The following is a 24,856-nucleotide window of genomic DNA, read 5'->3' as shown; positions in this document are numbered from 1 at the left end:
GCCCACTGTGCCATCCTGGGGAGTGCAAAGCCACAGTCTCTCAAGTCTCTACAGTGGGTGGCTTGCCCACTGTACCATCCTGGGGAGTGCAAAGCCACAGTCTCTCAAGTCCATACAGTGGGTGGTTTGCCCACTGTGTCGTCCTGGGGAGTGCAAAGCCACAGTCTATCAAGTCTCTACAGTGGGTGGTTTGCCCACTGTGCCATCCTGGGGAGTGCAAAGCCACAGTCTCTCAAGTCCATACAGTGGGTGGTTTGCCCACTGTGCCCTCCTGGGGAGTGCAAAGCCACAGTCTCTCAAGTCTCTACAGTGGGTGGCTTGCCCACTGTACCATCCTGGGGAGTGCAAAGCCACAGTCTCTCAAGTCCATACAGTCGGTGGTTTGCCCACTGTGTCATCCTGGGGAGTGCAAAGCCACAGTCTCTCAAGTCTCTACAGTGGGTGGTTTGCCCACTGTGCCGTCCTGGGGAGTGCAAAGCCACAGTCTCTCAAGTTGATGCAGGTCTCTACTGGTACTGGGGGGGACTGGTGCCCAGACTGGATGAGTCTCCCCGTGAAAGGTCGTGTCCTGTCACTGTCCCAGCTGCACATGGGATAAGGATGCATGATGTGGCGGTCCATTCATTCCTACCCGGTGCATTGCCCTGTTCAGCAGTGCTTTGCCATGGCGGTCTTTGCCCTGTTCAGCAGTGCTTTGACATGGCGGTCTTTGCCCTGTTCAGCGGTGCTTTGCCGTGGTGGTTCAGGACTGTTCAGCTGTGCTTTGCCATGGCGGTCTTTGCCCTGTTCAGCGGTGCTTTGCCATGGCGGTCTTTGCCCTGTTCAGCGGTGCTTTGCCATGGCGGTCTTTGCCATGTTCAGCGGTGCTTTGACATGGCGGTCTTTGCCCTGTTCAGAGGTGCTTTGCCATGGCGGTTCAGGACTGTTCAGCGGTGCTTTGCCATGGCGGTCTTTGCCCTGTTCAGCGGTGCTTTGACATGGCGGTCTTTGCCCTGTTCAGCGGTGCTTTGCCATGGCGGTTCAGGACTGTTCAGCTGTGCTTTGCCATGGCGGTCTTTGCCCTGTTCAGCGGTGCTTTGACATGGCGGTCTTTGCCCTGTTCGGCGGTGCTTTGCCATGGCAGTTCAGGACTGTTCAGCGGTGCTTTGCCATGGCAGTCTTTGCCCTGTTCAGCGGTGCTTTGCCATGGCGGTTCTGATAAGGACATTGGTGTGTGGCATGACGTCTTCTACACTGGACATTGGTGTGTGGCATGACGTTTCATCATTGCCCAGCGGGGCTGTGGCAGCCGGGGCCCTCCAGGGCACTGACTCCGGCGGTGGCAGTGGTCTCCTGACCAGTGACGATACTTGGGCCCTCCTGGGCTGTGACTCCGGCGGTAGTCTCCTGACCAGTGACGATACTTGGGCCCTCCTGGGCTGTGACTAAGGCGGTGGTCTCCTGACCAGTGACGATACTTGGGCCCTCCTGGGCTGTGACTCTGGCGGTGGTCTCTGGACCAGTACCGACGGTGCTGGCGGTTGTGTCTCGACCGCTGGAAATGATGGCGCACTTCTCCGCCGTGACACTCACAACAGGCTGGGGAGACTTCCTCTGGCCCTTCCCCACCTTTGGTGGAGTCACAGCTGACTCTACAATCCCCTTGGTACCCATGGCAGTTGTTTTCCCACCAGGAGTCTTAACACGGTCCCGTCGTCCACTCTCCAATTTTAGAGCCTTTACAGGTGGTGGGCTGCCAGTGCCTTGGCTCCAGGTCCTACTGCCTGCCCTGGTGGCTGGTGCACTCCAAAAACCTTGAACAGGCACCACTGGTATTGGAGGCTTTTTGGCTGAGGCGCTACGACGGGACTGATGAATTGGAGAGGGGGTGGGGGCAAAAAGGTAATCTTTACAGAGGGACAGTTTCTGACGAACACTGGGATAGGTAGCTGGAGGGGGTCTGGGAGTGGAGGAAGAGGAGGTGGCTGTAGGAGGTGTCACTTTAGGTGTTTTGGGTGCAGGTGCAGGTACTGGAGGCTGTTGTGAGGTGGATGGATGTTGGGTGAGTGATTGCCGGCGTTTGTGTACTTTGGGAGGGGGCGTCACAGACACACTGGGAGAGGACACAGGGGACGTGTAAATGGCAGTGGAGGTGGTGAGTACAGGTGAGCGGCTTGTGGTGCTTGGTGTCCTGGTGCGATTCATGGTGCCTGTAGATGTGGTGCATGCAGGTGTGTGTGTAGACGAGACTGGGAGTGAGGAGGGAGAAGAGGAGGAGGGGGACACAGTGGAGGCAGTGGATGTTGTTGTGTCTGTATGCGGCTGAGGCTTGCGTGAGTGCCTGTGGTGTGTGTGGTGCCTATGTTTGCTTGAGCTACTTGTGTGTGTTGACTTGTGTGCATGCTGGTCTGTAGGTGTGCTTGGGATGGGCTGGGGTACAGGAGATTGGGTCTGGGTGGAGGAAGTTGGAGGAGGGAGGCTAGACACAGGGACAATGGCTGCCATCAGTGCTGAGGCCAAAGATTGCAGGGTTCGCTGAAGGATAGCCTGACCAGAATGAATGCCCTCCAGGAATGCATTACCGTGTTGCAACTCTCGTTCTACACCCTGGATGGCATTCACAATGGTAGACTGCCCAACAGTGAGTGACCTGAGGAGGTCAATGGCCTCCTCACTGAGGGCAGCAGGGGTAACTGGGGCAGGGCCTGAGGTGCCTGGGGTGAAGGTGATGCCCACCCTCCTGGGTGAGCGGGCACGGGGCGAACGCTGAGGGGCTGCTGGGAGGGCGGTGCTGGTAGGGGAGGTGGCGGCTGTACCTGTAGAGGTGGGGGGCACAGAGGGTGCCGCCACCGCAAGGGAGCCCACATCGTCGAATGAGTCCGTGACGCTGCTTGGTGATCCGGTGGCCGACGTGAAGCTCCCCTCGCCCTCCGTCCCACTGGTGCATTCTGAGTCCGTGGTCCGTGGCCCTCCATGGCCATGTGGGATGCAGCTCCCTCGTGCTCCGGTGCCACTGTACCTCCGCCTGGTGATGCTGATGTACAAAAGGACAGGGAGAGCAGAAAAAGGGGGGGAGACAGAAGAAAGAGGGTTTTAGTGCATGGCATACCGCTACCGTTGGCGGACAAGACAAACGCAGCTGACCCCTGCATTACGCCGTGCTCCTGCCCTCTGCACATGCAATTTCTGGGATATGGCCTATATGGCAATGGTAGACATCTGCGCACATGGATGCCACAGGGGCAACTATACCTCGACTTGGCACTCTGCTGAGGTGGGGTAGAGTGCCACATGGCCTACATTACGGAGGAGCCTTGGCTACCGAACTCACCCTGGCCTAGGGACACCCACAGCCCACCTCCTCCACCCAGACACCTCCACTGCACGCAAAGTCCGCCGAATGATTGTGTACTCACCCCCTTGTGTCTGCTGTGATACCCTCATGTAGCCCATTCATTCCCATGCATTAATGTTCTATGAACTCTGCCCCCTTCCCTCTTCCAACCAGCCCTCTCCACTCGGGCCTAGCCCATACAACGTGCTCCCTGTGTACTAACCTGTTGGTCTGGAGGACCGTAGAGTAGCGTGTACTGGGGGAGGACCCCGTCTACCAGTTTCTCCAACTCCTGTGCAGTGAAGGCAGGGGCCATTTCCCCAGACGCAGCAGCCATCGTCACTTCCAGACCGAGGTCACTGCAGCACTTGGAGTGTAGGTCCTCTCCTGTCGAAGGTCAGGTATCTAGTGATTGAAGAGATAGAAAATGGCGGTGACATCCACGGCGGTGACGTCCGCAGCGGTGCGCATCATCACCGCCAGCGCACCTGTTCATTGGCTCCTGGGCTCCAATGCAGCATTGCGCCGCGGTCTACGACCGCCTACCGCGAAGGTGTGCAACGCCAGCGCAGTTACCCCACAATCCCATTGTCCCACTTTAGAGGTCAGGCAGCCGCCATTTCAGGGGCCCACATGGCTTCATTTACTACTGCGTCACACATAGCTAGGCCTACACTCAACACACATACAGGAAGGGTTTTGTGAGTGGTGTGGTCTTGTGTGTGACTGTGGGTACATACCTGGAGGAATAATGACTGGTTCTTCGCTGTTGTCCTTCGTAGGCACCGTCTGCTGGGACATATGAGAAGATGGCGGAATCCGCCGGTGTACCGACCGCTGGTGGACCTGTTCACAATGGAAGAGCGACATGTCATCGTAACCTTCCGGTTTGACCGTGCCACAATCCAGGAACTATGCACCCAGTTGGAGCCAGACCTGATGTCACCAATCCGCCATCCGACTGGAATCCCCCCTGACGTGCAGGTGCTGTCAGTGCTCCATTTCCTTGCAAGTGGGTCTTTTCAGACAACTGTGGCCATGGCATCAGGGATGTCCCAGCCTATGTTTTCCAACGTGTTGTCCAGAGTGTTGTCTGCCCTGCTGAAACACGTAAGGAGATACATCATTTTCCCTGAGGTGGAGGATTTGCCTACAGTGAAAGGTGACTTCTATGCCCTTGGACATATCCCCAACGTCATAGGTGCTATTGATGGGACCCATGTAGCTCTGGTCCCCCCCCACAGGAGTGAACAGGTGTACAGGAACCGGAAGAGTTATCATTCGATGAATGTCCAGATGGTATGTTTGGCAGACCAGTACATCTCGCAGGTAAATGCTATGTTCCCTGGCTCAGTGCATGACGCCTACATCCTGCGGAATAGCAGCATCCCTGATATGATGGGTCATCTCCAGAGGCACCGTGTATGGCTATTGGGGGACTCTGGTTACCCCAACCTGTCCTGGCTATTGACTCCAGTGAGGAATCCCAGGACCAGGGCAGAGGAACGCTATAATGAGGCCCATGGGCGGACTAGGAGGGTGATCGAACGTACCTTTGGCCTCCTGAAGGCCAGGTTCAGGTGCCTCCATATGACAGGTGGATCCCTATTCTACTCACGAAGAAGGTGTGCGACATCATCATCGCCTGCTCAATGCTCAATAATTTGGCTTTGCGACGCCAGGTGCCTTTTCTGCAGGAGGATGATCCAGATGACGGTGTTGTAGCAGCTGTGGAGCCTGTGGAGCCTGTGGACAGTAATGAGGATGAAGCTGATGAAGAAGACAACGACAACAGGGAGTCAGTCATACAGCAATATTTCCAGTGAGACACAGGTGAGAACATTTTCTTTTTTAGCATTACATTAACTTTCACAGGTCTACCTCTATCCTGTTTTTCGATTTAAATCACTATTTGGTAACTGAGTTGTACCCTCCCATTACGGTTTCACAGGTGTGGTTACCTACGTGTCAACTGCTTGCATCCTTCAAGTGCTTGTGATGTGTGACATAGGTATGTTGGCTTTACAATGGTACACCCATTATGACACTGTCATTGATAATACATTTTTACTAAATCACAGACTGACTCCAGATTGTTTTGTGTTTCAAGGGTGTTTATTGAAGTGCTCAGAAATGGGAGGGGGTTGTAAAATGAGGATGGGTGATGGCGGAGGAATGTCCATGGCAGAGTCCAGTCTATTAGTCTCAAAGGTGCACTGCCCATCTGGGCATAGGAAGTGGAGCTGGGGCAGTTTAAGTATGGACAGGGTAACAAAGTGGGACAGTGGGGTGACAATCAGGGTGGTCTCATTTCCTGGCGGGGGTCTTGCCATCTTGCTCTGTCCTGTTCCTGGATCTCAGGGACCGCTTGCGTGGTGGTTGTCCGTCTGCAGGGGGTGGGGCGCTGGTGTGTTGGTCCTGTGGCGGGGCGTCCTGTCCACTAGCGCCGGCGGAGGTGGTGAGCAGTTCATCGTCCTGGCTAGTGTCAGGGGCCCCTTGGAGTGCCACGGTGTCCCTCAAGGTCTGCTGTATGTCTTTCAGCACCCCTACGATGGTGCCCAGGGTGGAGCTGATGGTCCTGAGCTCCTCCCTGAACCCCAAATACAGTTCGTCCTGCAGGCGCAGGGTCTCCTGCAACTTGTCCAGGACCGTCGCCATTGTCTCCTGGGAGTGGTGGTATGCTCCCATGATGGAGGAGAGGGCCTCGTGGAGAGTGGGTTCCCTTGGCCTGTCTGCCCCCTGTCGCACAGCAGCCCTCCCAGTTCCCCTGTGTTCCTGTGCCTCCGTCCCCTGGACCGTGTGCCCACTACCACTGCCCCCAGGTCCCTGTTGTTGTTGGGGTGGTGGGTTACCCTGGGTGCCCTGTAGTGGTGGACACACCGCTGATTGACCTGTCCTGGGTAGGGAGGTTTGGGCCCGCTGGGTGGGTGGTGTGCTGGTGTTACCAGAGGGTGGAAGGTCGGTGTTGGGCTGTGCCTGTGCAAGGGGAACCGACTGTCCCAAGGCCCACGATGGTCCGGGCTGGTCATCAGGATCCAGTAGGGCAGAGCTGCTCTCGTCACTGTGGGCCTCTTCTGGGGGTGGAGTGGTGTTGTCTGGACCCTCTGGTGTGGTGACGGTCCTTCGGGTTCCTGCAGGGGCATAAGAGCATGATTATTGCATGTGCGTGTGTAATGGTGTGCAATGGGTGGGTGTTTGTGTACCCCAGTGCAAGCATTCCTGGGTGTGGGGTTGTGTGGTGATGGTTGGGGGGGTGTACTGGGTATGTGCAGTGGGCATGCTTTAGTGATGAGTGTCCATGCTTAGTTGTGTCATGCAGGGCTTGGTGTTGGGATGGGTGGTTGGTGTCATGGGTACATTAGTGAGGAGTTGTAGTGATAGGGGAGGGGGTGAGGGAGGGGGTGTGTGATAGCATGAAGGTAGGGTGGGGGATATGATAGTTAAGAATTGACTTACCAGTGTCCCATCCTCCACCGACTCCTGAGAGGCCCTCAGGATGCAAGATGGTCAAGACTTGCTCCTCCCATGTTGTTAGTTGTGGGGGAGGAGGTGGGGGTCCGCCGCCAGTCCGCTGTACCGCGATGTTGTGCCTGGAGACTGTTGAACGCACCTTCCCCTGTAGGTCGTTCCACCTCTTCCTGATGTCCTCCCTATTTCTTGGGTGCTGTCCCACGGCGTTGACCCTGTCCACTATTCTGCACTGTTAGAAATGGGGTCTTTGGTTGACAGTCAGGTTACCCCCTGTTCAAGCAAGGACCCTCACTCTAGTTAGGATAAAAGAGAATCACCCTCAGCTAACCCCTGCTTACCCCCTTGGTAGCTTGGCAGAGCAGTAGGCTTAACCTCAGAGTGCTGGGCGTAAAGTATTTGTACCAACACACACAGTAACTTAATGAAAACACTACAAAATGACACAACACCAGTTTAGAAAAATAGGAAATATTTATCTAGACAAACCAAGACCAAAACGACAAAAATCCAACATACACAAGTCAAGTTATGATTTTTTAAAGGTTTAAAATAAAAAGAGTCTTTAGGTAGTTGTAACAACACACTAGCGCTGCTAGCGTGTAAATGTACCTGGTTTGCGTCAAAAATAACCCCGCACGGGCGGTGTGCGTCGAAAGTAACCCTGCACGGCTGTGTGCGTCGAAAACAACTCGGCACGGCGGTGCGCGTTGAAAAAGCCAGCCACACGACGATCCGAAAGTCCCGTGGCGCAGGGTGCGATCTCTCAGCCTCCGTCAGCGATGCTGCGCGTCGTTTCTCCTGCTCCGGGCGTCGTTTTTTCGGTCGCGTTTCCTGCGGCGTCGTTTCTCAGCTGCGGAACCGGCGTCGCGTCGTTTTCTCAGCCGCGATCGGATTCGCGTCGATCTTTTCTCCGCACGGTGCTCGGTGCGTGTATTTTTGTCCTTAGGCTGCCAGCCTCTCCTTTCAGGGTCCCCGGAACTGGAAGGGCACCACAGAGCAGAGTAGGGGTCTCTCCAGAGACTCCAGGTGCTGGCAGGAAGAAGTCTTTGCTATCCCTGAGACTTCAATAACAGGAGGCAAGCTCTACATCAAGCCCTTGGAGATTTCTTCTTCAAGATGGAAGGCACACAAAGTCCAGTCTTTGCCCTCTTACTCTGGCAGAAGCAGCACTGCAGGAAAGCTCCACAAAGCACAGTCACAGGCAGGGCAGCACTTGTTCCTCAGCGATCAGCTCTTCTCCAGGCAGAGGTTCCCCTTGATTCCAGAAGTGTTTCTAAAGTTTGTAAGTTTGGGTGCCCTTCTTATACCCATTTTAGTCTTTGAAGTCACCTTCCTTCAAAGGGGACTCACACCTTCTTGTGAAATCCTGCCTTGTCCAGGCAAGGCCTCAGACACACACCAGGGGGTTGGAGACAGCATTGTCAGAGGCGGGCACAGTCCTTTCAGATGAGAGTGACCACTCCACCCCTCCCTCCTAGCAGAGATGGCTAATCAGGAAATGCAGATTACACCCCAGCTCCCTTTGTGTCACTGTCTGGTGTGAGGTGAAAAACAACCCAACTGTCAAACTGACCCAGACAGGGAATCCACAAACAAGGCAGAGTCACAGAATGGTTTAAGCAAGAAAATGCTCACTTTCTAAAAGTGGCATTTTCAAACGCACAATCTCAAAATCAACTTTACTAAAAGATGTATTTTTAAATTGTGAGTTCAGGGATCCCAAACTCCACCTGTCCATCTACTCTCTAGGGGAATCTACACTTTAATCATATTTAAAGGTAGCCCCCATATTATCCTATGAGAGAGAGACAGACCTTGCAACAGTGAAAACGAAATTGGCAGGATTTCACTGTCAGGACATATAAACCACATTACTATATGTCCTACCTTATCCATACACTGCACCCTGCCCTTGGGGCTACCTAGGGCATACCTTAGGGGTGCCTTACATGTAAGAAAAGGGAAGGTTTAGGCCTGGCAAGTGGGTACACTTGCCAAGTCGAATTTACAGTGTAAAAATACACACACAGACACTGCAGTGGCAGGTCTGAGACATGATTACAGAGCTACTTATGTGGGTGGCACAACCAGTGCTGCAGGCCCACTAGTAGCATTTGATTTACAGGCCCTGGCACCTCTAGTGCCCCTTACTAGGGACTTACTAGTAAATCAAATATGCCAATCATGGATAAACCACTTACATACAATTTAAACAGGAGAGCATATGCACTTTAGCACTGGTTAGCAGTGGTAAAGTGCTCAGAGTTGAAAAGCCAACAGCAACATGTCAGAAAAATATAGGAGGCAGGAGGCAAAAAAGTCTGGGGATGACCCTGCAAAAGCAAAAGTCCAACACGACCCCCTACCAGCCTAAAGCCAGGGGAGAACAATCAATACCTTGATGTACTTCCCTGATTGGGGCGATAGAACAGGGACCCAGGCCCACAACAGCAGGGGCATGCTCCAGTTCTACGCCTTCCTGACTCCAGTTGGATCCCTCTGTCCATACTCTCAGGGCCCACTAGGCTAACCCATGGGGAACCCTTCTCCACATCTACAGACACCATCTGTGCAACACCTAACTTTACTTTGCTCACAGAGGTACTGCAATGGGCAGATAGTACCACCAGGGCCAACACAGTGGTGTTGCCCACTCCACCCCCGGGGTGTGACTCTCGTCCTCCCCCCCCCAGGGGCAACTCTGTCCACCAGGACAGTAAGCCACAGTGGCCCCAGACAACTGTCAGGGATGAGAGCCCGACCTCAGGCCTCTCTAACCACTGTGACTGTGGAGAGTGGGGGGTGGTAGCCCCAGGTGCCTGGCACCCTTTGACCACTCTCTCTTCCACCAGGTCAGGGATGACAACCTGACCCTGGTCCTCCCCTCTGGGGCTCTGTACCCTCCCTGCAGAAGCGGCACCCCCAGAGTCCAAAACTGTCAGGGTGCTTGTAGAAGCAGTCCTGCACAATTCTTCCATCAGTGCAGGGATGTTAACCTGCAACTGATCCTCCAACCTGGGGTCTGTACCTTCAGGTTGGACCAGGGCCAGGGGTAAGGCTTCCCTCCCCCTGCCCTCTCTTCTGGGGTCCTGAACCACCCAACTAGGAGCGGCCCCCCCAGAAGACAACATGGTAGGGGTACTGTTAGCAGTAGCCCCTTCCTCCAGGTCAGGGGGGACACCCTTAACCTGGCCTCCCAATCCAGGGTCTGTACCCACAGACTGGATCACTGCCTGGCAACCCAGGACTTCCTGGGGGGCATACCTACCCCCTACCAGGTCAGAGTTTACCCTCTGAACCCGGTCATCCAACCCAGGGTCACCACCCTGCGGTTGAACCACTGCCTGGCACACCAGGACTTCCTTGGGAGCACACTTACCCCCCATCAGGTCAGAGTTTACCCCCTGAACCTGATCATTCAACCCAGAGTCACCACCCTGCGGTTGAACCATTGCCTGGCACACCAGGACTTCCAGGGGGGCACACTTACCCCCCTCAAGGGACACACTGTCCCGAAGGGCCACACAAGAGTCTGGCTGGCGCAGGTCTCCTGACCTCTGCCCATCTGACAGAGTCTGGATTCCCCCCAACCCAGAAATGGTCTCACCAAGGTCATTCATGGGGGGCTCTGCTCTCAGAGCTGACCCCTGATCCTCCAGGTTCTCCACTGGGGTCCGCAACCCCCTCTCAACCCTCTGTCTGGACTTCTGCAACCCCTCACTAGGAGTGGTACTGCCAGACACCAGAACTGGTGGGACGCTGGCTACAGCCGCCCCCCCAAGTTCTCCTGACACTGTGGGGTCTCCCTCAACAGATGGCCCTATGGTACAGGCTAGGCTCCCCTCCTGGGGTTCCCGCAGGGAACCCTCCAGGACCTGGGACCGGATCTCGGGCACCTTGGGCCTCAACCCATCCCCATTCCCTCTCCTCTGAGACTGGACATGGGGTCCCTCACCCATCCCACTACACTGGGACCTACCTGGGACACTACAATCCTTCCCTACCTCACCTGGTTGGGAACTACCTAGACCACTCCTCTCAGGAGCACCCCCAAATGCCTCTTCAGACTCTCTGGTACTCACCCAGAAGTCTGCCTCCATTGTAAGCTCCCTGGGGTCAGAGAACTCACACTCCACCTGGTGTTGGCATAGCTCTGGAAAATAAGGACTAGACATATGCTCTCCAGCAATTACATCACTCAGCCCCTCACATGAATTAACCAAAGTACCCTTCACCCAACCATCCAGTGACTCTGCTTTGAAAAAGCACCCCACATCACCCTCCTGAGACTGGTGAGACAGTACCTGACTGTCCCTGACACTCAACCCACACTCTTCTGGGATGTCTTCACACTCCATAACCAGGACTTCTACCTGGGGGGAACCCCTCTCCCTGTCACTCTCAACTAGAGTCAGTAGAGTGTCCCTCCCACCAGTAGGAATATGACTCCCCATGCCAGTTCCCCAATCTACCTCAGAGACCCTGTGCATCACTGGAGCTACCTCATACCCCTGAACCTCCTGGCGTGTGTTAACTCCCTCCTTCAAGTAGGGCACCACCTCTCTGGGCATGTGCACTTCTGCAGCATCACTGGATATACAATTGTTGCTGCCACCATTCCAGCTGGACTCAGCCCTCATGACTTCCAGCTCTTTCAATTTAAGCTCGTAAGCATAAATCATTTTTTTAATCTCTAAGTCCCTCCTCCTTTCTGCCAGGGCTAAGGCTCTCTTCTCCTCGGCCCTCTTAAACTCTTCCAGACTCCGGATTCGAGCTAGGAGCCTATCATCTCTTTCTGTTCCCTCCTCAGGGCCACTGCCCTCCTCTTTGGAGTAATCCTCCTCCTCAGAGTAGTTATCCTCCTCAGACTCATTTGGTGGTGTTGCCTGACAACGTTTCAATTCATCCTGAAACAGGGCTGACTCAAGATCCTCCCTTCTGGATTCCTTGTTCACAGCCAGTCCCCTTTCCATGCAGAATGCTTTAAGCTGCCACTTTTTATACATAGATAGGTGCCAGAAATTGACTTCCATTTCTGCAAAGGCTTCACAACCAAAAAACAAAGTCCAAAAATATTATCAATACTTCCAGGAGGACATCAGAGAACAAAAAGCAGAATCACAAGACAAGTAGTATGTGGTCACGTAGTGGTCTGAGATCAAAACAGTAGTGTACACTTAATTACTGTATGTCAAGTACAAATACAAGTCCAAATCCCGACCGCTGGTCACCAATGTTAGAAATGGGGTCTTTGGTTGACAGTCAGGTTACCCCCTGTTCAAGCAAGGACCCTCACTCTAGTTAGGATAAAAGAGAATCACCCTCAGCTAACCCCTGCTTACCCCCTTGGTAGCTTGGCAGAGCAGTAGGCTTAACCTCAGAGTGCTGGGCGTAAAGTATTTGTACCAACACACACAGTAACTTAATGAAAACACTACAAAATGACACAACACCAGTTTAGAAAAATAGGAAATATTTATCTAGACAAACCAAGACCAAAACGACAAAAATCCAACATACACAAGTCAAGTTATGATTTTTTAAAGGTTTAAAATAAAAAGAGTCTTTAGGTAGTTGTAACAACACACTAGCGCTGCTAGCGTGTAAATGTACCTGGTTTGCGTCAAAAATAACCCCGCACGGGCGGTGTGCGTCGAAAGTAACCCTGCACGGCTGTGTGCGTCGAAAACAACTCGGCACGGCGGTGCGCGTTGAAAAAGCCAGCCACACGACGATCCGAAAGTCCCGTGGCGCAGGGTGCGATCTCTCAGCCTCCGTCAGCGATGCTGCGCGTCGTTTCTCCTGCTCCGGGCGTCGGTTTTTCGGTCGCGTTTCCTGCGGCGTCGTTTCTCAGCTGCGGAACCGGCGTCGCGTCGTTTTCTCAGCCGCGATCGGATTCGCGTCGATCTTTTCTCCGCACGGTGCTCGGTGCGTGTATTTTTGTCCTTAGGCTGCCAGCCTCTCCTTTCAGGGTCCCCGGAACTGGAAGGGCACCACAGAGCAGAGTAGGGGTCTCTCCAGAGACTCCAGGTGCTGGCAGGAAGAAGTCTTTGCTATCCCTGAGACTTCAATAACAGGAGGCAAGCTCTACATCAAGCCCTTGGAGATTTCTTCTTCAAGATGGAAGGCACACAAAGTCCAGTCTTTGCCCTCTTACTCTGGCAGAAGCAGCACTGCAGGAAAGCTCCACAAAGCACAGTCACAGGCAGGGCAGCACTTGTTCCTCAGCGATCAGCTCTTCTCCAGGCAGAGGTTCCCCTTGATTCCAGAAGTGTTTCTAAAGTTTGTAAGTTTGGGTGCCCTTCTTATACCCATTTTAGTCTTTGAAGTCACCTTCCTTCAAAGGGGACTCACACCTTCTTGTGAAATCCTGCCTTGTCCAGGCAAGGCCTCAGACACACACCAGGGGGTTGGAGACAGCATTGTCAGAGGCGGGCACAGTCCTTTCAGATGAGAGTGACCACTCCACCCCTCCCTCCTAGCAGAGATGGCTAATCAGGAAATGCAGATTACACCCCAGCTCCCTTTGTGTCACTGTCTGGTGTGAGGTGAAAAACAACCCAACTGTCAAACTGACCCAGACAGGGAATCCACAAACAAGGCAGAGTCACAGAATGGTTTAAGCAAGAAAATGCTCACTTTCTAAAAGTGGCATTTTCAAACGCACAATCTCAAAATCAACTTTACTAAAAGATGTATTTTTAAATTGTGAGTTCAGGGATCCCAAACTCCACCTGTCCATCTACTCTCTAGGGGAATCTACACTTTAATCATATTTAAAGGTAGCCCCCATATTATCCTATGAGAGAGAGACAGACCTTGCAACAGTGAAAACGAAATTGGCAGGATTTCACTGTCAGGACATATAAACCACATTACTATATGTCCTACCTTATCCATACACTGCACCCTGCCCTTGGGGCTACCTAGGGCATACCTTAGGGGTGCCTTACATGTAAGAAAAGGGAAGGTTTAGGCCTGGCAAGTGGGTACACTTGCCAAGTCGAATTTACAGTGTAAAAATACACACACAGACACTGCAGTGGCAGGTCTGAGACATGATTACAGAGCTACTTATGTGGGTGGCACAACCAGTGCTGCAGGCCCACTAGTAGCATTTGATTTACAGGCCCTGGCACCTCTAGTGCCCCTTACTAGGGACTTACTAGTAAATCAAATATGCCAATCATGGATAAACCACTTACATACAATTTAAACAGGAGAGCATATGCACTTTAGCACTGGTTAGCAGTGGTAAAGTGCTCAGAGTTGAAAAGCCAACAGCAACATGTCAGAAAAATATAGGAGGCAGGAGGCAAAAAAGTCTGGGGATGACCCTGCAAAAGCAAAAGTCCAACATGCACCATAACTCCATCTTCCTGGCTATTGATGTGTGCTGTACCTGTGAGCAAAATAGCTGTGGCTCTACCCGGACGATTTCCTCCACCATGACCCTGAGCTCCTCCTCGGAGAAGCGGGGGTGTCTTTGGCGTGCCATGGGGTGGTGTGGGTGATGTGTGGGGTGGTGTATGTGGTGATGGTTGTGGTGAGTGTAGTGGTGTGTGGTGTTTTGTGCGTGGATGTTGTGTGGGTGATGGTGTTGTGTGCCTCTGTGTATTGGGGTTGTCTATTCTGTGCTCTCTCTCTGTCGCCTTTGTCTCGTATTTTTGGTCGTAGGGGTTTGTGGGTGATGTGGGTGTGTGTTTTATATTGTGTTGGGTGTGTGGGAGTGTTGTTTGTATGTGTATCAGGTCTGTGTATTTTGAATTGTCCAATGTGGCGGTGTTTTGGAGATGTGTGTGTATTTTGAGGGCGGCGGTGTGTACCGCCAATGGAATACCGCGGTTCAAAGACCGCCGCGTGGATTCGTGGGCTGTAATAGCATGGGCGTGTTTCTGTTGGCGTGGAGGTGGAGGATTTGTTTCCGTCAGTTTATCACTGACCTTTGGTGTGGCGGTCTTGTGTGGGTGTCTGAATTTCGGTGGATTCCGAGATGTGTGTCATAATGGCTGTGGCGGAATGCCGCGGCGGTGTATTGGCGGTCTTCTGCACGGCGGTAAGCGCCTTTTACCGCCAATGTTGTAATGACCCCCCATGTCTTTTCCGGTGTTTAGCCCTTCTCGAGTGCACCGGCCAACAACTGAAAACATACGAGGCTCCATGTTTTCCATATGGTTTCTGGACTACTTTTTCTCTTTATTTCGTAGGCAGGTCGATCTCGATGGGCAGTAGTCGAGCGCTTTGCATGACATCGACCCTGTTACATGGATAATTGCACTTTTGCCGGCTACATGGATAATTTCAGTTTTGTCGATATGTTTCACTGCAAGCGAACTTCTGTTTCCCTTTGTGTGTCTGCTTTGCGCTCATGGCAGCCGTCAGCTAGCTCATGTGAAACTGTTTTACTTTTCATTTTCAGTTTATGTGGCAAGAAAAGTCCGGTAAAGAGTTTACAACACTAATAGCTCTAACTCGAGCAAACGGGAGACCCATTGCATTTCAAATGCTTTTTTTTATTATTGCACCTCCAGTAAGTATACTTTACCTAGTGCTGCAATGCTCACTTTTGCTGCCAGAATCTTTCTTTCCGTTTAGTGAATGGTAACCTGTGAGAAGTATGTGCACAGGACCTCTCAGATCCTGTGTATGACCCTTACTCACCTAAAGCTGCTTAATTGCAGGCCAGTGACAGGCCTTGACAGTCAGTCTGGTGCACTGAGTAGCGGTGGAACATTGCAAATGCTGCTCAGATGCAGCTACTGCTGCTTGTAGAAGTGTTCAGTGAGGCTGCTTGCTGGGGGATGTTTAGGAAGGTGCTGGCTCAGTGCTTTTAGCTCCGTGGCCCATGTCCCACCAGTATGGGACCCTGGTATATAGTCACATTTACTGTGGGGGCAGCAGGAGGATGCCACGTGATGTGAGGTGAGTAAGAGCTAAGCCCAGAGGCCTCCGGAGCAGCTCCTTAATGTTACTGTAACCAACAAAAGTTAATTACATAGTGCACAACTTTACGAGTCCAGGCTGATTTCCATAGCAACCAGTCACACTTACTCGACCTGGGCCCGGCTCAAATTTCTGCCTTGTGTAAATACATCAAGTGACCTTAGCATTTTAGTGCTGTGATGCGGACATCAGCACTAAAATGCGTTACTCTAACCCTTGATGAGTGGGACTTGGCAGGGCAGATGATGGGAAGAGAACAACTTTAGGATCTTTAGGACTCCTGCTTGACCTCTTTTTCTCTCAGCCTATGTGACATCACACAGGGCCTACAGTACTCATTTTCACATAAAAACTCTTCTAGTAATAAGACTGAGTAAGCATTACTTACTGATCCCTCAGAACAGCTGATCACATGCTGAGACTGCTGGATGTACTTGCAGCACAGGACAGGCTCTCTGTGAGACACTAACATGCTGCTGAGGGGCTCCTCCCTGTTAAGAGAAAACAGAAAGACCTAGTGGTCAAGGCAGTGTTAACATAGCCTTTCATCACCTAGTGAATGATGTGACAGACAGAATAGAGATAGATGCAGGACATAAAATATTAGCTCACACCCCAGTGGTGTAACGAAACTTGAGAGGCCCCCCTGCAAAGTACATGGAGGAGGCCTCCCTCTGACCTGGTCCGGAGCTTTCAGGCCAGGGGCCCACTGCCCATGCTTGTGCACTTCCCCCTGGAGCTCGACCCCCCGCACCACGGGGTCTGTGTGGGCTAGTGTTACACCACTGACTTCTCTTGTCCTGGCATGATCACTGATGCACACTTTTTAAAATTATTAGATCATGCACATGCAAAGTATTCTTCAGAACGACTTAGGGCCAGTTTTACTAATAAGTGGCACAGTGCTGTGACAAAATTTGCAGCTTCGCGCTGCATCACTAAAATACAGCGCACCCCTGTGTTTCCCCCTACGCCGACACTAAATTTAGCTGTCAGTGCCAACACAGGCACCCTTGCAAAATAGTGCAAGGGTGTCTGCATTGAGGGGATTGTTTGTTTATATGTAGGAAGGTGCCCCTTCCTGCACATAAACAATCAACAATGACAATTTGGCACTGCTATGTGTGCTGCATTCTGCGGCACACATAGAAGTAGCAAATTGTCATTTTTAAATGATTGTTTATGTGCAGGAAGGAACACCTTCCTGCACATAAACATTCATTCATGGCCTTCTTCTCTTTCTATGTATGCTGCAGGATGCAGCACACATGGAAAAAGCAAAAAAAGGAGGAATAAAAATAGTCCTCCTCGTTGCGCCATGTCAACCCAACCCCTGGGCTGGTGTTCGTTTTTGGCGCTGCCACAGATTTATGCCTTCTTGCAAATCTGGGTAGAGTCAAAAGCAATGGGTGTTGCAGTGGGACGCCCACAGCAACACCCATTGCATGCCCCTCTGGTGCAAAAAACTGCGTCGGAGGGACCCATATTTACAAGGTGGCGTTAAGCCACAAAAAGTAGCTTAGCACCGCATTGTAAATGTGGCACACTGCACAGCGCCACCGGAACATCACAAAAAGTGACCCTCCGGTGGCGCTAGGACCTTTTAAATCTGGCCCTTAGAGACCAAACATTCACTTTGCAGCATGTTACTAAGAATATCTGTCCGTACCTTTTACGTGCATCCACTATGTGGGGAGAGAAAAACATTTTTTTCTGTACTGATGTATTGGGGAATCATAGAATACAGCCTGCCAGAATCAATAATTCATTACACAAAAGTATCCTATTTCCTTCTTAACTTCTTTTGTGCCTATTTCTCCCCAAGGAAGACAGTTCAAAGGGTTTGTTTAGAGACCCTCACACACCCTACTGGTGTCATGCTTTATCATTGAGTCTCACCTTGGTCCCTATAAGCCAGAGTGAACTCAAACATCTTCCAGGGAGCATCTCCTGGGTATGCCCAAAAGTAGGTCCCTTGCTCCCCATACCTATAGGACACCCTGTTTCCCATTATTATTGGGTGCCTTTAGTATGGTTAAAAAGTCTAAAAAGACAGGTGTTCTTTGGTGGGGGAGGGGGTTTACTACTCTATCACCTTAACTTGTTGTTGGTATTTTTCATGCCTCCGAATGGCCTATCAAAGGTCCTGGGCTTTCATGAGGACTACCATCATGTTTATGTCCCGTCCCAGTGTTGTAAGTGTTCCGTTGTTTATTAATTGATAGTCTAATGATGTCAGTCAGTTGACATACATTTATCACAACATTACATTTCAGGCAGGCCTCCTTGCCTATCCCGAGCTATTGCCGGCGTGTATTAATGCCTGATATTATCCCAGCAATGCTTTTGGTCAATCAGAAGAAAGTAAAACACAAAAACAATAATCAGTATAAATTGAGGTTTGCTTGGGTACACATACGACAGACTGACATAAATGTGTGTATATACATTCTGTACATGACGCACACTGTTGCATGCTGTATAATGCACATAAGATAGACCGATGTACATAGTTGCACAATGTTGCATGTTGTATACTGCAAGGAGACACGCTTCCTCTGCATCTTTAGATAACACGCAGACTTGACGATACATACAAGTATCAGAGAGGTTTGTGAGAAACGCTGCCATGTTCAATGCTCCAATGTGAATCACTGCAAACATGAGAGAGTAATACTTTTTTAGCGCCGCATTTGCGTCATTTTTTGACGCAAAAACGGCGCAAACTTGCAAAATAGAAATGTATTTTGCAAGTTTGCGCCGTTTTTGCGTCAAAAAGCGACGCAAATGCGGCGCTAAAAAAGTATAAATATGGGCCTAAGGGCTGACACCACCACTGCACATAAACAGATTATAGGTTAACATAGTCTTATCCTAGATGGTGTATACTAGCACCCTATGCGGGTTGGAGCAGTCACGTCCCTATTGTCACTCTCTAAACATAGGAAAGGTTAGCAGAAGTACCTTAAGTAACAAAGAGATTGAAATCTTGTGGTCATCTCAATCCTAAAATATATAATGACTCGGTCAAAGAGTACCATTCCACAGGCCACAAAATCACCTGTTCCGATAACCAGAATGCGGAGAAACCGCTGCTTATGTCCATATCAGTCAGCACTGTACTTTCCGGGTTTGGTGCATGGTGATGCGAGAGTATGATGTTGTGCATGTCACAAGGCCGCGATGTCTTGGACATAGCGATAATGCAATGGCAAATCTCCTCACTCAGTTCTCACTCGGAATCTATGGTCAATAAAGCCAAATCATAATAACTATTTTATTTATATTTTTATCATGTTTTTATTATGTTGGTCTATTCAAGCCTTTTGTTCCTGTAAACATTGGGATGGGGGAATGTTGTCTGAGACCCGAAAGGGGAAATAAACGGGGGGAAAAAGAAGAGAAAGAGGGGGCCATAATCCCTTCCCTCAAATTCAATGCCATTGTCTCCTCTAAGTAGTAATCAGTTATCCGTATTAGTTTCATAACGAATTAATCAAATTCAACGTGATTTCATCGTTCAGACCATTTACATTGGTCTTGATCGAGTCTGTACACCCACCTCTGTTCCTGTTCTGTTAGGACCTTGATTATGTTGGTTGTCTCTGTCACTTTTTCAAAGATCGTCAATGACATGTCATTCTCGCTATGAGCACTGGTCACAAAGTGGTTAGTCATCTTTGTTGTCTACATCTGATGGTGCTACAATTGTCGTGAGGACCCTTTAGTACCTGGGTTGGGTACCCCTGTCCTATCTTAGTTTCACAGCTTGTACCTTATTTACAACTCTACACATTTTTATTCATATTTTAGAGCGGCTGAGGTGGAGAAGTGTGGCTCAATGGTTAGAGCGGTAGACCCTGATGCAGAAATCTGGCCTGGGACCAGGGTTCAATTCCGGCCTTGTAGGGTCTTGAGCTCAATTTCCTCAGACCCGTTAATTCTGGCATCGGTGCCTAATCTAATTCATGGGTCCCACTCTGTAACTCTGGGCAATAGCTTGCTTAATCTCCACAACGGCCCCCACAGTGCTGGGATGCCTGGCTTCACCTTGGAGGTTCCCCAGGAGTGGGCACCTCACAGGGAAAAGCCAGGAGGGGTTCCACAGCGGTATGCGTACAGTGCCTTGAGACCCTAACAGGTGAGTAGTGTGCTATACAAGTACGAAATTTACAGAGGCTGCTTTCTAGTAATTGCTTTTAAGTATTTTATCAGCTGCTTCATTCTAGGGAGACAAGGATTACGCTGTACATTTAATCAGCCTTTGCACCACGCATAATCTGTTCTCTTTGCCCAAGGCTGTTATATGAAGTACATGATATGGTAACCTGTGTTGCCAGTCCAGGAGCCAGCTTCTATCTCTGAGACACAGCATTACATCAGCACTGTGTTCCAAATGGAGAGTGGATTGTTATATAAACTACACATTGAGTCAAGGGGGTAGAGGGCATTCTGGACATGATCATTCTGGGACGTGTACTACACAACTGACAGCTTTCCTAGTGCTGACTTCTCAGCCTCCCGAGAGGCAGACAGATCCCTGCTATTCTATCCAGGTGTGGGGCTGCTGCTGTCCTAAACATGCAGTGCTATTACCAAAGTAGGAACTGTATAACTCGAAGCCTTATCTTTCTGCTTGTCATACCTGAGTACATCAGATCACAGGTTCATTTGATTAGGTGAATTACATTCTGTGAGTTTCAATTGGTGTGGGTTCTTCCCAAGGATATTGTAGGCCTACTTCTATTTTCGTAGCATGTTTTGTGTATGCACAAACAGAACAGGCATCACAAGGAAAATGGGCTTTGACTGGGGGAAGGCCCCAAAATGTATTTTCTTCTCTTTAGGCATGTATGGACCAACATATCCTGCAAGCTAGTGTTTCTTTTAAAAGAGAATATGGCTTTGTCTATTCTTAAAGTATTGCCATTGAGGTTCTCCCATGTTTGTTAATTATGTTTTTCACTTGGTTAGAGTTGTTACAATAAATGAGTTGTTGTTTCATTTGCTTTTCTTTGTCCATTAGGAGCTGTTAACAATTGCAGTATCAAGCAAGTTTTTCTGCCTTTTCTATCAGGTGTTGTTGATAATTTCTATGTTTTAATGTGTCTGTGAGCCGTTTTGCCTCATTTCTGCATTCTCCCAAGTCAGAACAATTTCTTCTTAGGTGTAAGAATTATCCTATTGGTAAATTTTCCCTTAGTGTTCTTGGATGTGCACTGTCAAATTGGAGGAGACTGTTTCTATCTGTTGGGTTTGTGTACATCTTTGCGGTTAGTACCTTGTCCAAAGGTCTTATGAATAGATCAAGAAATGGGAAGTCTTGTTCATTGGCAAAGTAAACCTTACAAACTGATTTTGTGTTTTAAGCTAACTCAGAAATTCCTCTGCTTTTCTTGAAGTGCCCTGCCATGTGACTAGGACATTGTTTATGTACCATCTCTTACAGAAGAAAAGTCAAAAACTTTTCTCCAAATAACCAAATAATAGTTTATCTCTTAAGCATCTGCAAAGTGAGAAACTGAGTTTCCTTGTTTCCTCAATGACACTGGCATCACATAATTAGGCTCCAAATAGCTCCAAGCCAGGAAGGAAAATAAAGGAGTGCTAATGGTCATTTAAGTAAGGCAGTTGTGTTATGCCAAGCCCCAAGTGAAATTAAGAGACTTCCCAGAACCCATTCCTGTTGCTGCTCTGAAGATAAAGTACACAAAATGCGGACACTGCTTTATATATCAGGACAGATTTCACATGAGGACGTACTTGCATGAGGACAAAGATGTCAAGATATCAATCACACATAAATATCTCTCTACAAAATGTGGCCTAAAACAAATTCCTAAATCCAGCCTAACTCCATTCCCACAGGTTTTGGTATTATAAGAATTTACTATAGCAACCGTGGGGCTGAGTTCTTGGATTAGTTAAAAGTCAAAATTTTGATTTCATGTACAGTTGACATTTTATTTTGGAATCTATGGTTTGACACAAATATGTTTTTGCAGTCTTGGCTTTTCCCATGCTGCTGCTGATATACGCTCTTACTTATTCAATGGTGTGTACTTACTAAATGACTGCACTAGAGAGTGTATGTATGTGTGTGTGTGTGGTGTGGTGTGTGGTGTGTGTGTGTGCATGCATGTTTTATTATACTAATATTTTGGGAGTAAAATTGGTAGGTCCCTGTGCCAGAAGAAGCATTAACATTGCACTACAAGGACGCTAACACACATGCAAATGGAAGATACCCTATTACGCAACCTGAATTGGGATGTGGGTGTCATAGAGTATCTCTTGTGGTCCTGAGATGCCCACTGGATGATGGAAGCCTAGGGGCGCCAGACTTCGAATTGTATCACTTGGCGGCATAGCTGCAACGGGTGGTGAGATGGCTTGACAAAACCCAAAGGAGTGAATTAGATCTTATGGGTCTAGTCCTCCACCAGGGACTCCTTTTAGCCCACCTGCTCAGTCCCGAGGTGTCCATTCCTCAACCCAGTGCCTTGCTGCAGGTGGCCCTGCAATGCTGGTGCGGTTGTTTACTACGAACCCAGAGAACGCCATTGTATGTCCCAGCCTTGCAGCTGGTGGACTTACTGCAAAAGAAACCTGTTTCACAGCTGCCCAACTTGTTCACTGGACAGAGGCGGGACTGATGAGGGTGGGGTATTGCTACACAATGGGCTCTCTCATACCGCTAGATGATTTAACACACCAACATGCTTGGCCCCAAGGACAGTTCTTGAATTATGAGGCATTAATCCATACCTTCGATGATCTTTGGGACACAGGACGGGATGAGCCCCCGCCTCATGTGGTGCTCCAACTGCTGCTTTCCATGGGCTCAGCAAGACACCTAGTGATGTGGTTCTACTGTGCAATGAGTGAGATGGGTTGGAAACCATTGTTAGCCTATCGGACCAGATGGGATTAGACCGTGGGCTGCAAAGTCACAGATAGAGAATGGAATGGGATGTTGGCTTACCCTAAAAAGATGTCTCGTAACACGGGACTAAAGTATATTCAGTTCAATATCCTACACATGGATTACTTCACACCACATAAGCTGCAAGTTATATATGGTGGGGAGCCCAGAAAGTGTCCTAGATATAAGCTACTTGATGCAGACTTTTGTCATATGACATGGGGTTGCCCCACGCTCCAGGTTTTCTGGGCCGCAGTTCTACAGTGGCTCCATTCCGTGCTGGGTCGTATCCATTCCTGTACGATGGAAACCTTTGTTTTGGGGGGTTGGCTCCTGAGACCCAAGGTGCACAAGGTGGGCTCTATGTTTATAGACATGCTGTTTGCTTGAGCTAAAATTAGGATAGCAATGGCATGGAAGTCGAAGGGGGTAACTGGTAGTAGGGAGTTGGGTGAAAGATGTTACGACGTGGACTGAGGCAGAGGGAATGGCCCTTTGTCGAGAAGATGCCAGAGGGTTTCGAAGACGGCCCATAGACATGTTATGAGCAGAAGTATTGGTGAATTGGGAACACCCAATATGAGACAGAGTCAGATCAGAGTGATCTGGACAATCATGAGGGGAGAACTCAGCGACCTGGCTCGGGCCAAGGGATTGGAGTGGACAGGAATGAAGGACAGCAGGAGACTCTGTGGTCTGGTTGTACTGTACCATATCCTCATACAGTGTAGCGCCTTAGTGGTTTGGCACACAGTTAATATCTCTTTGCCCCTCTCCCACCCCCAGACTTAGAGATGTAGCCTCTGGACATCAAGTGCCATGTATACAATGACAATGATTGCCTGATCAGCCTACATATGATATCTCACTGAGAGACTGGACAGTACACCCCATGTGACTTTGTTGATACTTTTTATTCTGTGTTAGAAATGGGGTCCTTGGTTGGCAGTCAGGTTGCCCCCTGTCCAAGCAAGGACCCTCACTCTAGTCAGGGCAAAGTAGAAGCACACCCGGTTAACCCATGTGCATGGAGTTGGGGATCGCGGTGACGCTGGATCCGAGGTGGCGTTGATCCCAGTGCTGCGGAGCGAAGAAGCGGAGGCGTCACAAAGAGGCATCGGGTCCTTGCTGCAGAGTGGTGGAGGTGAGGGTGTGTCGGTGCGAAATGTTGGATCAGCGCACTTCCGGCAGAGTCAGTATCAGGTGGTCACGACACAGTGCGGCGACTTCCATGGAGTCGCGTACTGCAGCAGGGCTGTAGTGGTGTCAGGCCTGCAGGGTTGTCGCACTCCAACGAGGACCACAACTTCGGTTTCAGTCAACGTCATGGTGTAGTGTAGCCATTTTTAATATAGCTTCATGCATGTTAGTTTAACATACTAGGCCGCTGTGCACTTTGCCCTATATGTATTTTATTCAGCTTCGCACTGTTATTTTACAATAACCAGTTTTTATGGTCTTGTTTTAATTTCTTCTATCACACTGTTTAGCTTAGTTCAGCACTGTGTTCTCAAATAATGCATTCTTGATCGCCCTGTGCTTCAGTCAAGGCTACAGTCTGGTACATTGCTGGTAAACGTGGTAGAAGTTTAGTCTACAGTATTCATAGAAAATACACATCCTTACGTAGGGACATGTTCTTAGAACATCTGCGTGTTAGTTATAAAAACACTTCCTAGTCCTAGTACACGTCAAGAGGCAGATTCCAGCCAGGAACCTACAACTAGATGCTGAATGCCTCGTTGCAGATGCTGATGCAGATTACAGGCCTTTGCTCAGGTATAGCGGTTGATGTCCTCCCAGGGGAACCTGAAAGGCAGGCTTAGAGCTTCACATGCTGTGCTCGAAATTTAACTTAGAGAGAAAATAATCTAGCAGCACTATGATAGCCTTATTCTTGTGCTTCACTCTCATCGTTACTATTTTAATCTTACTGTGTTGTGTAGTTATGGTTATTGCAGCTCACGCTTTGCTATCTAAAATGCAGTTGTTTTATTAAACCAATCTTTAAAACTTAAACTGCCTTTGTCATTTATATATGAGACCGTACTGTGTATGAGAGAACCGGTTGTGACATGAGTGACCACGACTTCCCTGAGAAGTACTAAGATGTCATGCGCTCGGCTGCTCAATTGTCTCTACCATTCGGGCGAGATGAGGCACTGCTAGTTAGCCGGAGCAAAACCTGGATTTAGAGTGACAAG

General features: G+C 49.9%; 1 protein-coding gene across 2 annotated transcripts in view; it reads right to left on the bottom strand.

Moving 5' to 3' along the window:
- LOC138301837 (cilia- and flagella-associated protein 337-like) overlaps positions 1 to 24,856 on the bottom strand; it is a 455,621-nt gene that overhangs the window by 189,137 nt on the left and 241,628 nt on the right. For both annotated transcript variants that reach the window (XM_069242337.1, XM_069242343.1), the window contains exon 12: positions 16,116 to 16,218. In XM_069242337.1, the coding sequence (XP_069098438.1) occupies positions 16,116 to 16,218 (103 nt within the window). The remainder of the gene's footprint in view (positions 1 to 16,115; positions 16,219 to 24,856) is intronic.

This window comes from Pleurodeles waltl, chromosome 1_2 (assembly GCF_031143425.1).
Source record: "Pleurodeles waltl isolate 20211129_DDA chromosome 1_2, aPleWal1.hap1.20221129, whole genome shotgun sequence".
Lineage (NCBI taxonomy): Eukaryota > Metazoa > Chordata > Amphibia > Caudata > Salamandridae > Pleurodeles > Pleurodeles waltl.
The sequence above is the reverse complement of the archived record's forward strand: the minus strand, read 5'-3'. Positions and strand labels throughout refer to the sequence as shown.